Genomic DNA, 13931 nt, shown 5'->3' with positions numbered 1-13931 from the left:
TATTAAGTACCCATAACCACATAACCTTAAAACAACTAAACGTAATATTTTAAAGCCCAAGTTTATATTAAAGAATATAAAAACTGTTTCATTTTTAACGCTCAACTTGTGCTCTCTGATTTAAGTGGATTAAAAAATACCTAGGTATGACAATGTCACACAAACACCATTTTTATTAAACAGCAAATAGTTCATCATTTACTTTCATTTAATTTAAATCTGTGTCTCTAGCAAGAAACTATGACTAAAGAAAGCCTCTGCTAATGAAATAAACATGCTTTAAACATGTATTAAAGTAAAAATTACAACTAATTCCAATTATACAGATTTCAGTGATAGGAAAAAGAAGTAACTGCTTTGAATACCTAGTTACGCAATGCCGAATGTAGGTATATTAAAACACTTACTTTACTAATTACAGCCTGAAAATCAATACTAGGTGAGTGCAAGTCTCAATAGTAAATATAACAAAACTAGCAGATATTCCATATTATAATAAAAGCTATCTGGAAAGCTTCGCTCAGAAAGGTGACTTTATAAAAGAAAAAAACATGACAATTTTTCTGAGAATAATGAACATTTTCTGACGTTCAACCATGGACCAAAACACTATTTTTTGGTCCATTGTTCAACCTATGAGATGCATCCGTATAGATCATTTAGCCCCCGTCCGATTAGGGCCCTTCTGGCCTCCTCCACTCAAGCGACAGCTCAAGCCGAGGTTCGTGGTCCCCGTCAAGGGGGGACGCCCTTGTGCATGTCGCTACCAGGGTGAACCTTCAGTTCACCCCCGCGTCCGCGTTAAAATGTAGAAGCCCTTCTGGCTAACATTGAGAAACACCTTACAAAAAAAAAAAAAAAAAAAAAGATCATTTAGCCGAACAACGATCCAACCATTTTAAAGCGGAACTCGTCTTATTACTACTACTTAATGAGACTGCAGCTAATTGGTTTTCATGTATTATTTATTTTTTTATTAACTTATTAATTAACTAGCCGCTCTTCCCGGCTTGTCCGTGATTCACTGAATGGTGTGTGAAATCTTTAAAAATAAAATTTTATAAACAAACTTTTTGCTCATAATTCCGAGCAGGCGCCATAAATTGCACTAAAATATATTGTGAATTACTTTTGTTTCTAGATATCAAAATGGGTGCTGAATTCCCTCTGAAGACCACCACTCACTTCGAACTGGCAGAAATTGTTTTTATTTGCATCGCATTCACTCTGATTCTCATAGTTTTAACTCAAGCTAGCAGGATTATATCATCCGGCTTCATAACGACGTAAGCTTGAATTACATATATGAATACTAATTTAAAAGAACTTTCGACCCACCCCTTGCAGTTTGCAGTATTCTAAAACTCAATTACTACAACATATTACTTGAATCTTCGTCGAGCACCACCATAATATGCACTAGTGTACACAGAATGAAAATCGCTGTAGTGGTTTTCGAGCTTATCCTGAAAATACAGACATGGGATAAGGGACAGACACGTCGGACGACTTTTTTAAGACATGGTAGTGATTTCTAGAGCCTAAACATTATATTGAGTTTGGTAAATGAGATAATAAAAGATACACAACTAGTCTTTTGAATATATGTTACCAGTTATCTTCAACTTCAATGTTTTAACAAAGTGAAGCGTAATAAAGATCTGTATCAACTTTATCGTTTGATGATGTAACCGTCGCAATGAAGCAACGTCTTAATAAATAATCAATTATTGCATTTTTCTGCACTAAATATTTCTTATTTGAATATATCATTCAATTCGGTAATATTATTTCATAGTAACATAATATTGTGCATAACGTGAATCGTGAGTCATAAAATTATGTATGCGAAATAACGTAATACATCCTTCCTCTTCGTCCTGACTCCTATCTGTTTCTTTATTTGTGATTCGTGAATTTCCCATGCCCATGTGTTGTTACAATGGGATGAAACTCGTTTGCATATTCTTAAAAGTTACATACAGAATACATGAAATGATTAATGGCCGGTCACAAATCGCTAATGTTAACACATTATCATACATAAGACATTTCGGTAGCGTTACATTCTTTATTACGAGCTGTACCTGCCTTACATAATGTTACAATTTACAAATTGAGAAACATCGCCGCTCGGCACTAGGCGTTTTTAACTGTTTGGCAACTAGTGTCGTAACCGCAGCGGTCTACTAAAATGCTTTCTTTCAAGACAATCGTTATCTATTGTTAGCTTTTTTCTACGCACAGAAAAATGGGTCATACAGATTGATGAAAAGACTGTAATTAACTGTGCTTACAATTTTTTCAGGTATTAATTAATGTCATGCAAAAGTTTCCGACGCCCAGCTGGAGGAATGGTGGAACTTATTTGGAATATTTCTTAATTCTTCTAGTCTGTGTCACCCTTTTGTTCATAGCATGTAACGACACTTGTAAGAAATACTTTCACTTCAATTGACAGTGTTGAATTAATATTTATTGAATTCATGTATGGTTTTCTTTTTTTCCTTTGTTAATAATTATAGAGACGTTATTTAATCTCTTATTACATCTCTTATATCACCAAAAGATTTTTTGCCCTCAGCAGGGTCCTGCCTGATGATTTATCGTAAAATAATTCGAATACATACTTACATAGTGATTATAACATACAGTAATTCTAAATAATTAATTATTAAACTGCATACTAAATATACGGCATATATTTAATGAACCATAAATAAACTGAAATATAAACAATTAAACAGTCTCTTAAGTTAATGCCGGTCTGAAGGTATCTATGCCTGCGTGTATCATGTACAGATTGTGAACATATAAATTTGAATATTTTAAAATCTGCGATATTATTTATCATGTTCATGATATTCATCTCAAAACCAAAGAAGGAAGTTGAACTAAGAAAAAACTAAGTCTTTTCATAAACCTCTAGTTGTTCAATTGTTTTTTTTAGATTTAAAAGTAATCAATAACCCTTGTTGTTAATTATAAATAATTTAATATAAGGACAATACTATTATTTTTTATTTAGTATAATCAAGAACAATTTCTCTTACACTGTACTTACTACAAACCTATTATTAAGTAACATGTATGACTTTACGGTAATTACACAAGAAGAATTAAAATGATGGTACATAAAAATATTCTTATAGGAAAAAATATTAGATAATAGATATATTAGATTTTTTTTTGGTTTTTTTTTAAGTTAGGATTAGGCAAGCATTTGACCATCGCTTCGCCTGATGGAAAGCGACAAGCGTGGTCTAGGATGGAGCATGTTTGCCTAATAAGTGTCTATTCACATTTCTCTTGAATAAATCCAGATTGTAGTTTCTGGGAAAAACGGAAGCCGGAAGATTGTTCCACTCCTTACTAGTACGCATAAAAAAGGAAGAAGCGAAACGCTTAGTGCGTATGGGTGGAATGTCGATGACATAAGGGTGGAGACCGGCCCGGCGTCAAGTCGCTCTATGATAAAAAGGAGAAGCTGGCAACAGGTTATGCAGTTCTTCAGCACATTCGCCGTGAAAGATTCTGTAAAAAACCGCCAAACTAGCTACGTTCCGACGATGTTCTAGACTTTGCAGTTTGCATGCGGTTAAGGATTCATTTCCAATGAGTCTAATAGCTCGTTTTTCGATGGAGTCCAAAGCGTTGAGTTGGTATTTAGCTGCACCTGCCCAAAGATGAGAGCAGTACTCCACACCGGAGAATATAGAAGATTTATTATTTACATCCGTTCGGATATGGTCGTTGAAGAAATCTTTGACCATATTGGACCTCGGCTCTTCAATTTCTCTGACCCATTCTTATTTCATATAAAATTGTGACAAACGGACTTTTAAATATTTATACTTTTGGTATTGATAGATTTCTTATTTTTCACCTCCCCGCAATAGCGGTCACTGTGTGAAGGTTAACTTAATTGAGCAGCTGACACTTGAAATTTCATAACTGATGTAACCTTTCTCGAATACTCGTTTTCGTTGTAAACGCCAAGATATGTTGTATAGCATTTTTTTAAACAAAACGTTGTCCAGAGAATCGGTAGCCAGATTTTGGAATCTGTTCACAGTTGGCTGTGTAGGTACGATCTTTTTAAAAATAATTGGTACCTATGGAATTATGCACTTAGGTACTTATATATTTTATAGTTCGAAAGTATAAGTCTGTCTGTATTGTCTTCAGGTCTAAACAATAAATCTGATTTGGATTAATTTTGGTATAAAAATAGTTTGAATCCTGTAAATGGATACAGGATTTTCATCCACGGTGAACTAGAGCTACGCGAGTTTTCATTTGACTAGGTACGACAGCGAAGCCGCGGGTGGAAAGCCAGTACCAATTCAAGTGATATTCATTTTTAAATAGATAGGTATAGGTGACATAAAGTTTTAGTTGTTGTGCAAACCTATGCGCTTTTTTTGCTAGGTACCTATGTACTTATTAATTTAGCAAAAACTAGAAATAGCAAGAAAACACTCATCTGGCCAAACATGGTGCTATCAAAAACGTCAATACATAAAAATGCTCATAAATCAAAGGTACAAAATATTATGAGAATGCGGCCTTTCTCAGCCAACCTTGGCCCAGTGCTCACATCTTGTGTCGTTGACTCGCTTATTGCGCTGGCGCACTTGCGACAGCACGAGCTAAGGGACCATAATGGGACACTTCTAATGACAATTCGTTATTTAATTGTAATGAGAAATATATGGATTACAAGTTAATGAGTAGAATAATATAGTGAAGTTAGAGAAGTTGTGCCCACTTAGTTGGTGCGGGAAAACAAGGAACTTCACAGTAGATCCTTGTAGGTAAAAGATAATAAGATTTACATCGCTCATGATGAAAGTTGGGACCAATCACTTTTTATAGAGAAGGGGTGCTCATTTCATAATTAGATACTACAAAATATTTATTAAGTCTAGGTATATAGATTGGTAACTAGATTGAATTAATCGGACTCAAATCATATTTTAGCTTAGGCAGTTAGCGTCAGCATGTGCATGGTTATGTACCTAAATAACTAATGCTTCATTTGAAAATATTATTATGTGAACATGACATAAGAATACATACTTTGTTCGAAGCTCATTGTTAATATGTAACCATAATAACTAATTAAGGCTTATTAACAATATGTTAGTAGCTAGTTTAGACTTATAAGTAACAGAGCTAACGGCACCTACTTCATGGATAAAAACATATTATGGGCATCTTAACAACATTGATGAAATAGACTAATTCACTGTGATTACAGATACATCCATCAACTTAAACAAAGTTTCATAAAATTACAAGTTATGACAGAAAATCTAAAGAGTAAGGCGCTAAAATGACCTAATACGTTATTTATAAAATCATCGGTTCAATGTGGGTCAGTAACTCCAAGCTTATGTCACAATGAATGACGTAAGAAAGCCGTATAATTTATCCCCTTCTCTCTTCAGTAAACTTCGATAGCTGTCACTTTCGCACAATGCATTTTGCAAGTTCATTTTGGTAACCATACTTCTAAGATGGAAATCGAAACTAATGTATCTTTACTTAATAGCTCACTATGCAATATTTTGATGAAGTATATACATACATATGTATATAGGTACTTTATGAGACTAATAAATATGTAATTTTCATCGAGCCTGCGAATGAGATAAGGATATTTATTATTTAGTAATGTGATATAGGTAACACACTTACAAAAACATTGATATACGATATTACGAATATTATGTATCTACTGTGTATATAATGCAATACTACTCTCATTATATCTTACACATACACCATAGAATATTGCACAAACGCACAAACTGACCAAATTTTTATTAGCACGAAGCAACAATGTAATTAAAGGTTGCATGTCTCATTTTCCGAGATGTGGCTACAACAAAACAAATCTAATGGCCTTAATCGACGCAATGTCCGCGGTATAATTTCAAACAATTATATAACATTTTGGCTATGAGAACTTAGATTTTGCATGCAATTTTTGGTCTTTATAAGATTACTTTATGCAATTTTTAGTGCGAAGTGGATACAAAAGATGATGATTATATTTTCAGTATAATAAAAACTAGGTAGGTACCTACTATACCTACCTTCAATCCCTAAATACCTATACCTGAAAGTGTGCATGGAAAGCCACCGCAGTAAATTAAAATTGGCTCGTCGTTTATGATAAAAATACTGTTTCCATTTTTTTATTATTAATCTCTATTAAAAAAACTTCAAAAAAAGCTCTAATAAAAAATAGATTTTCTATACCGTGATAACCGAGTTAAGTACGTAATGTAATGACTGAAAATAGGGCTGCCACCGACGCTAGAAATAATTCGGTCACTATAATCTTCTATAATATAAAAATGAATCCCAAAATGTGTTGGTAAGCGCATAACTTGAGAACGGCTTAACCGATTTCGTTAATTCTTTTTTTATAATATTCAGTCAAGTTCGAGGATGGTTCTTATGTAGAGAAAACGTGAATATGTACCACGGGCGAAGCCGGGGCGGACCGCTTGTTGGTAATAAGAACGTTATGAGTACCTAGGAGCAAGTATAATATTTTCTTATGATAAGTAAGTGTAATAATAAGTGCAACTTCTAACTGGGTACTTACTTACATTACTTATTCGTACTTAGCTCCTCCCCGCAATATAATAAGATTCATGATCATTTTAAAAACTTACCTCGGTGTTTCTATTCTGTCTCAACTCTCAACATGTTACAATAGCGTAGGCACATATTACTTCTAATACTTTTACGATTAGTGATTTATAAAGTAGGTACCTACTTATCTAATTTTAAATAATACAAAACTTTCTAGTGTCATACAAGACTGTCTAGTAAAAGTTTTGAAAAACATAGGTAATTTTAATGAGGAAAAATAGACAAAATGAGATAACATTTTGGATGAAGGATGCGATCAGTTAATTACTTAAATTAATCTGAGACCTTAGCCAGTGCCAGCCAGACTTTAGAACCAAATAGTTTTGAAAAAATTAATACTATAACAAAATTGATTAAACCTTTTGTCGTAATACTTGTTGACAACCCTAGCAAACCACAAACTCACGGTACCAGAAAGACTTCATCATCAAAAAGCAAAACAACGCACCGGGTTGCAGCAACGGCCAGTGTCCGCCAAAACCCGCCGAGAGCGGACGTGATTTAAAATCACAACATTTTCTGGAACATTTGTGGATACCCTATAATAATTTAGGTAAGTTTCATTTCCATTGCAGTGCGTTTATGCTAAGCGATTTATCTAATTTTTGTGTGCGAGTTTCTGGTTTTTCCAAATTTCCTCAAAATACAAATTTTATCTCTTTTTGACAAATATTTTTATTATTCATTGTTAAATAATTTATTTTAATTTTCAGTTATCATTTTTTTTAACCTGAAACATTTTTTGTCATATATTCTTGAGGAGAATAAATTAATTACCTACCACTTTTTTTTTGAGACAAAAAAATCAAAAGGGCTTTAGGATTTTATTTCTTTTATGCATTTTTACCGATTTAACCTTAATTTTTGTTAACTAGCTTTTTTTGGAAATTAAAGCTAAATTTTTGCTAACCTTTTGGTAAGTAACTAGTTAACTTATATTATTTTATTTCCTCATTTAATTTGATAAAGACTTCAAATTTATGTGTCCTGATTGAATATTTTGATACTTCAAATTGTGTTTTTAAATACATTTTTGAGCATTTTTGTATTAAAATATGCATGGATATATTTTTAGCCAACAGTTACAAATTCATAGGTATTATTTCGAAGTTGTTGTGCTAAATAATAATAATAATCAAGCCAAAAGTCATGATTTTAAAAGAGCAGCTGTAGAGTTTCTACCCGTTCTTCTCCATAGTCCATAGCTATACTGCTTTCCGAATCGGTGGTACCTAAATGTTAAAAATATGTTATGACGATTCAAAAGCGCTTTTACAAGAAAAGTTTGAAAAAGCTTCTGAACGGTAACCAATAAGTTAAAAACTACCCGGTTGCAATCGGCACTAAAAGTATAATAAAAGCATAATGACTAATCTTAAACAATATATCAAGTATTTTATTAAAAAATCATAAACTGGCAAGTCAATTTTATAGTTTTTCAATTTCTTATGAGCTTTACATTATTTAGGTTGAATTCTTGCTTTACTAATGGATCATAAATGAGTAATTCATAAAGATTTATAGATCGAAATCTTTGCTCAGTAGGTAATTTGAGGAAGTATAGTCAAACAGTAAGTAGGTACCTATAGTTACTTAATTTCAGCCGGTAAATCGCGTTGAATCAGCTGAGCTGATAGATATTACGTCAATTAGGTCAATGGTAAAAGAGATTATGGACCTATAGAGGAACTTAGATATTTGTACTAATTTTTCTGTTCTAATTTATTAACCGACGTCAAAAAAGGAGGTGGTTCTTTGATTAAATATTTGACATTGGGAATAATAGGTTATTTCCTATAATTTGGCTACTACTTCATTTAAAACTTTATTTGTATATTGTTTCATGATAACTTTATCTCCAAAAAATTTAAGATTTTTAGGCCGTTCATACAAAAACCGTAGTATAAGTCACGTTGGAAACCACCTCTCATATCTATTGAACTGGGCTATGCACCCCATTCAATTTAGTGTCCAGAGACGCGGCCCAAAAAGACTTTTCATTTGATACCAAATTTGTAAAAATCATCCCACCGGTTTAGGAGAAATCGACAAAAAACGAAACGCAACGTACTACAACTATAGCAAACGACAAAGACGATTAATCATTTAAGTACCAACACGAAAGAAATGCCCTTACACTTATTTGCATTTACATGAGATTGTATCTACTTCACTAGACATTAAATATCAACGCTTATGTAACCACGAAAAATTATATCGTTGCCTAAGAATCGAATGTAGCCGCTTGCCTAAGAGTGAGGGGGGCGGGGCGCAAATATGATCTTGCTCCATACAGATTGTGAGTAAATAATTTTGCAAGTGACTTATGAAATTGAAGAGCATTTATCAGCGGATGAGCTTTTTACATAATATCTGCAGTCCACAGAAATGGTCATCATAATGTGCCATAATTATTTCTTAAGACAAAGCTGGTTATGACTGGCTGAAATACGTGACTTTGCCTTGTAAGGTTCAAGGTTTTTGTTCCAAACTTTTGATTTTTTTTTAGTTTAACTTTGTTTTAAATTTAGTTAAATTGTTGTTCTTTGTTCTAAATTTAGTTAGGTCAGAATTTAGTATTCCAATATATTGTGTTTTCGTGTAATAGATGATTAATATGTTTCCTTAGAAAAAGTAAAACTAAAAGTCCAACTCTACCTAGGTAAATAACATATTACATACTTATATACATATAGTTTTAATACAATTACTTCAACAAATTACTCACGCTGTCCTCATCTTTACAGAAGCAAAATGTCGCGCAGTCAGACAAAGCGTCACCTGACTCCCGCCGACGAGTACAAATGTACTCTCTCGGAGGAGATCCAGGCGATCGCTGAAGAGGAGCTGCGGGAAACTGAGAATTCCAGGTCTCAAGCCCTGGAAGCTCTGCGGAACTGGATCGAGCAACATCCCAAATTCATGGCTGTACGAATGGGTTAGTATATGAACTCTTAAGGTATCATACTATGATCTTAATAGCAATTAGCAACGTATAGGATCGGAAAGCAACACGATATACTTTGCCCACTAGAGTATATCAATTACGTGTCAAAGCCGTATGAATCGATCTTTTCCCCGAAATTTACTACGTGCTGACTAATTTCGAAGCGTGGGATATACCTTGCTACTAGGATATATTTACCTACCTAGTTACTTTAGTTAAAGATAAATGGCATCATAATATGCAGAATTATGTCAAAATTCGTTGAGGAGTTTCATATTAAAAGCATAAAAGGTAGTAAGGTTGCCTACCTTTCCTAGAAAGCTGAAAACGCGGTATATTTATAAATACTTACATATTTAATATTTACAAACTAAATACTTACTTAGAACTGTTAAATCTTAAGATGAAGATATTTATGGAAAACTGTTCTATACCTAGAGCTTTAATTAAATCACATTATTAATTCAGATATCGATACTATCTTCATATCATTATGTAGTTCAAAGGACCCTAAAGTACTTTAAAACTTATTTTTAAAATACTTTCAGATTCAAACTTCCTGTTACGGTTCCTCCGTACGAAGAAATTCAGTGTACCGATGGTCCAAGAGGCCATTGAACGCTACATACTGCTCAGACAATCCTGGGGAATTGCCTTCAACCAGCTGGACTACAAGCTACCAGTTATGATGGAAATTATTAACCTTGGGTAAGCACGGTGATACTTTGAGAGACATTTCTTTAAACTTATAGGTTAATAACAGTTATATGCCAGTGCTTATAAAAATAACTATGACTAGTAGAAATTAATTGGATCCCTTTAACTAGTCCTTGAATGAGTGACCTATTGGCTGGTAACATAAAAAAAATATAATTTCATTTTAAAGGCAATCGCTGTATGTTTTAATAGAAGTGATATAACACACCTACGCCTTTAATCATAAATTATAATGGTTGTCGTTTGCGGCTAGGAGCAAAAGAGAAATTATTCCGGGTTCCTATCACACAATGCTATTCATTAATTTATAATGCTTGATTATAGGAAACAGGTAATAAATATCTAACAATCTAACAAAAACATGGCTTATTCCTAAACAGCAATGTTTTCCAGGAAATCGGGAAATTATGTGAGAGATAATTTAATTTAATTCAATTTATTTCATTGACGACACAATGGACCTCTATATGTATTGTTTCTGTAGTTTTTGGTTTACATTACCATATAATTAAGTATAAACGTTAGTTTAAAATAAATAACGTTTTACAGGTACATCTTCGTGAGCCCCTTCAAAGACAAGCGTGGTCGTCGAGTCGTCATTTATCGTCCTGGTAATTATGAATTTATTTTTGTTTTATAAAGAAAATCAAATTGCTATGATGTTATGTCCTGTAGCTCAAACTATAATTTTAGTGTGTTATAGTTAAACAAGAGTTAACCTTACTAATTACTGTGGCAATACACTAGAATATAATAGCCAAGAGATGTATAATTTGCGAGACCTTTTCTGACCCCGTAATATTGCCTCAGGTGTATTCGATCCCTACAAATATACGAATCAAGATATGTGCAGAGTCATGGCAACTTGCTATGAAACTCTCATGGAGGACGAGGAGTGCCAAGTGCGAGGTATTGTCCACTATGCTGATGGAGCTGGGGTCAGCTTCCCTCACCTCACCCTGTTCACACCAAAAGAGGCTGTTCGGATTGTGAAGAACGGCGAGGTAATCTAACGAGCCACTTAGTCCGGTTCTCTAAATTATACGTTTGTTAGAGCAATTTGCGGAATTGTTGTCATTAGTATGTAGTCACCACAATAATATGGTTAAGACGCAATACTTAGTTGTTGTGGAGGAAAATTTTATGACGTACGCTTCAAGTACATATTTATCTTTGATCTATATAATTTTATTGGTTCACGGGTCTCAACAGAACTAATTGAGACATTTAATAGATTCTCATTTGCCTTTCACTTCATTGTAAAACTTAATTGAATCTGATACACAGACAGCCTCATTAAACTTTCAAACAGCGGTTTCATCGTGTAATTATTCATTGCAGAAAACAATACCGTTGCGACACAAAGAAATATACGGCGTAAATGTGCATCCTACAATTAAATTTGCCCTGGATTTCGGAATGGCTCTTATCTCGGAAAAAATAAGGAAGCGTGTAAAATTATACACCGCTGTTGAAGATGTTGAGATCGACAAGCAACTATTGCCTTTGGAATACGGCGGTACCATGCCCATGAAAGAAATGATTGGTGAGCATATTTTAATTACCTATGTTTATGTAGCAATCTATGTATTTTTTTTAAGGAAATGTTTATACTATAAGTCTATATATTTGCATGATTTTTCAGAACTATGGAAAGAAGAACTAGCCAGCAAACGGGACATCCTCCTGCTAAACGACAAGATGGCGGTGCGATTAGAAATGTACAGCGAAGCGGCGCGAGAGGGCGCCATCTCCGCATTACGCGCCGGCGCGAACACGTGTGCGGGCGCAGACACAGTCGGTGACGCAATGAGAGGACTCACGGGCAATTTCAGAAAGCTCGAAGTCGATTAAATATAAGGAAAAGAAGACTACTACATCCATAGATTAAGTATTTTTAGATAGGGGAGACCGGGTACAAAAGTAACGGTGGGTCGAAAGTAACAAATGCTCTCTAGATTTATCCAATGGGCGCACACCGCTTAGCCTCTGTCAGGCGATAGCCGAGAGCGCCCCCCTTAATTATATTCATTCGCCGCGTGCGCCACGCGCTGTTAGGCTGTGTGACAGGACGCAACGTGTTTTCACGAACCAAAAGTAAGATTTTCGACATTTTTTTATTAAACGTTTATGTAGTCTTAAAAGGATGATAGAAATCTGAATGTTTGCATATCCATTCTTGATTAGAGTAATTGTACATTGCTCGTAATCATTTTTATGTAGCACTTTCCCTTTTAAAGTTTTGTTGCACATCTTAGCAAAAATATGGACGGGTACAAAAGTAACATAGCCCTATGGGTACAAAAGTAACATGTTATTTTTGTCCCATTATGATTATGTATAGTTTTATGTACCTCTTTACTTCAACAGAATGCCGCGACAACGCATTAGAACTACTGATCGAGGAGTTACCGACAAGATAGTGCAACAATTAGAGGGCTTGCAAAAAAATTTAATATTTCCCATGTAACATTATATAGATTTAATAAAAAAAAAAGCCGGTAATACTAGGGCAGCTACCTTCTGTCGATCGAGATTTACTAAAACAAGTAAAGTAATCTACGCGACTATTTAATCAAGTGCTCTGCAGTTTATTTTCGGTTATCTCCATCAACGAGCATAATGTGAATAATTTTTTGATAGCCTTGCTGAATTGGGAAAGATACCAATGTGAGCCAAAAGATATTTGGAATATGGACGAGACATATTATATGAATATGACCACTATCCAAAAACCTAACAAAATTGTAGATTAAAAAGGGATTAAACAAGTAGGTGCCTTGACAAAGCCAGAAAAATTAGTAACTGTTGCTGTTGCCATTAATGCTCTAGGAGAACACATCCCGCTTTTTTCGTATTGCCGAGGGTCATGTTGGTTGTGCTGGAGCTGGGAATGCTAGTGGATGGACGCAGGATGTAGAGTTTTTAATCATAAAGGAATGATTCCCTAATCTCATTACTTAAACTATGAATATTTTTTTCGATTTGTTTTATATTATATTTGTAAGTATTACATTTAAAATACAAAAGTTGATATGTGTTATTAATACAAAGTCTTTAAACAAATAATTTGTTGATTTACCATCATAATATTGTATTAATTACCAACCCCTTTATCTTGTTACTTTCGACCCACGACGTGTTACTTTCGACCTGCTTACGGGGTCGAAAGTAACAACTGACGATTTTTTTTTTAAATTTCGTTTATTAATATAAAACACTACATAATGTAATAAATTGAGTCGCTAGTGTAAAGAATATAAAATAAATTTATATATGGTTATATTAATTTAATGATAACAGTAACACCCAGTGAGAAATCAAGGCAAAAGTACAAAGTGTTACTTTTGTACCCGGTCTCCCCTATGTTTAAGTATTACTATAATGCGTATAATTGGAAATACGCAATATTTTAATTGCGTATGATGATGTACCTTTAATTACATCTTGCCTAAAATTTTTGGTATACTTAGGAAATATAAGTATGTTGTTAAGAAAATATGTACAAATAAGGATCCTTAAATGTCTAAGAAATAAAAACCTTCAAGTATTTTGTGTTATTTATTGAAAACTCTTTATTACTTTACCAATGTCA

General features: G+C 33.7%; 1 protein-coding gene and 1 long non-coding RNA gene across 2 annotated transcripts; both read left to right on the top strand.

Annotated features, from left to right (window-relative positions):
• The first annotated feature begins 212 nt into the window (after positions 1-212).
• Positions 213-2487, top strand: LOC123705370. The gene is made up of 3 exons (XR_006753300.1): positions 213-439; positions 1142-1286; positions 2309-2487. It is a non-coding gene; the product is annotated as an uncharacterized LOC123705370 (long non-coding RNA).
• Positions 2488-9423: 6936 nt separating this feature from the next.
• On the top strand, positions 9424-13886 carry LOC123705396 (alpha-tocopherol transfer protein-like). Its single transcript, XM_045654142.1, has 7 exons — positions 9424-9610; positions 10168-10327; positions 10886-10947; positions 11147-11340; positions 11678-11882; positions 11982-12238; positions 13701-13886. Exons 1-6 carry the CDS (start codon positions 9427-9429, stop codon positions 12188-12190), a joined length of 1014 nt encoding a protein of 337 aa, XP_045510098.1. The 5' UTR covers positions 9424-9426; the 3' UTR covers positions 12191-12238; positions 13701-13886.
• Positions 13887-13931: the final 45 nt, after the last annotated feature.

This window comes from Colias croceus, chromosome Z (assembly GCF_905220415.1).
Source record: "Colias croceus chromosome Z, ilColCroc2.1".
In the NCBI taxonomy this organism is placed as follows: domain Eukaryota; kingdom Metazoa; phylum Arthropoda; class Insecta; order Lepidoptera; family Pieridae; genus Colias; species Colias croceus.
This window is presented reverse-complemented; position numbering and strand designations above follow the sequence as displayed.

Bases quoted from the DNA above. Each gene is read 5' to 3' on its own strand.
- LOC123705396 (XM_045654142.1), top strand. From the start codon at position 9,427: ATGTCGCGCAGTCAGACAAAGCGTCACCTGACTCCCGCCGACGAGTAC. The intron at 10,328-10,885 runs GTAAGCACGGTG...AACGTTTTACAG, and splicing joins ATGGAAATTATTAACCTTGG to GTACATCTTCGTGAGCCCCT. The intron at 11,341-11,677 runs GTAATCTAACGA...TATTCATTGCAG, and splicing joins GGATTGTGAAGAACGGCGAG to AAAACAATACCGTTGCGACA.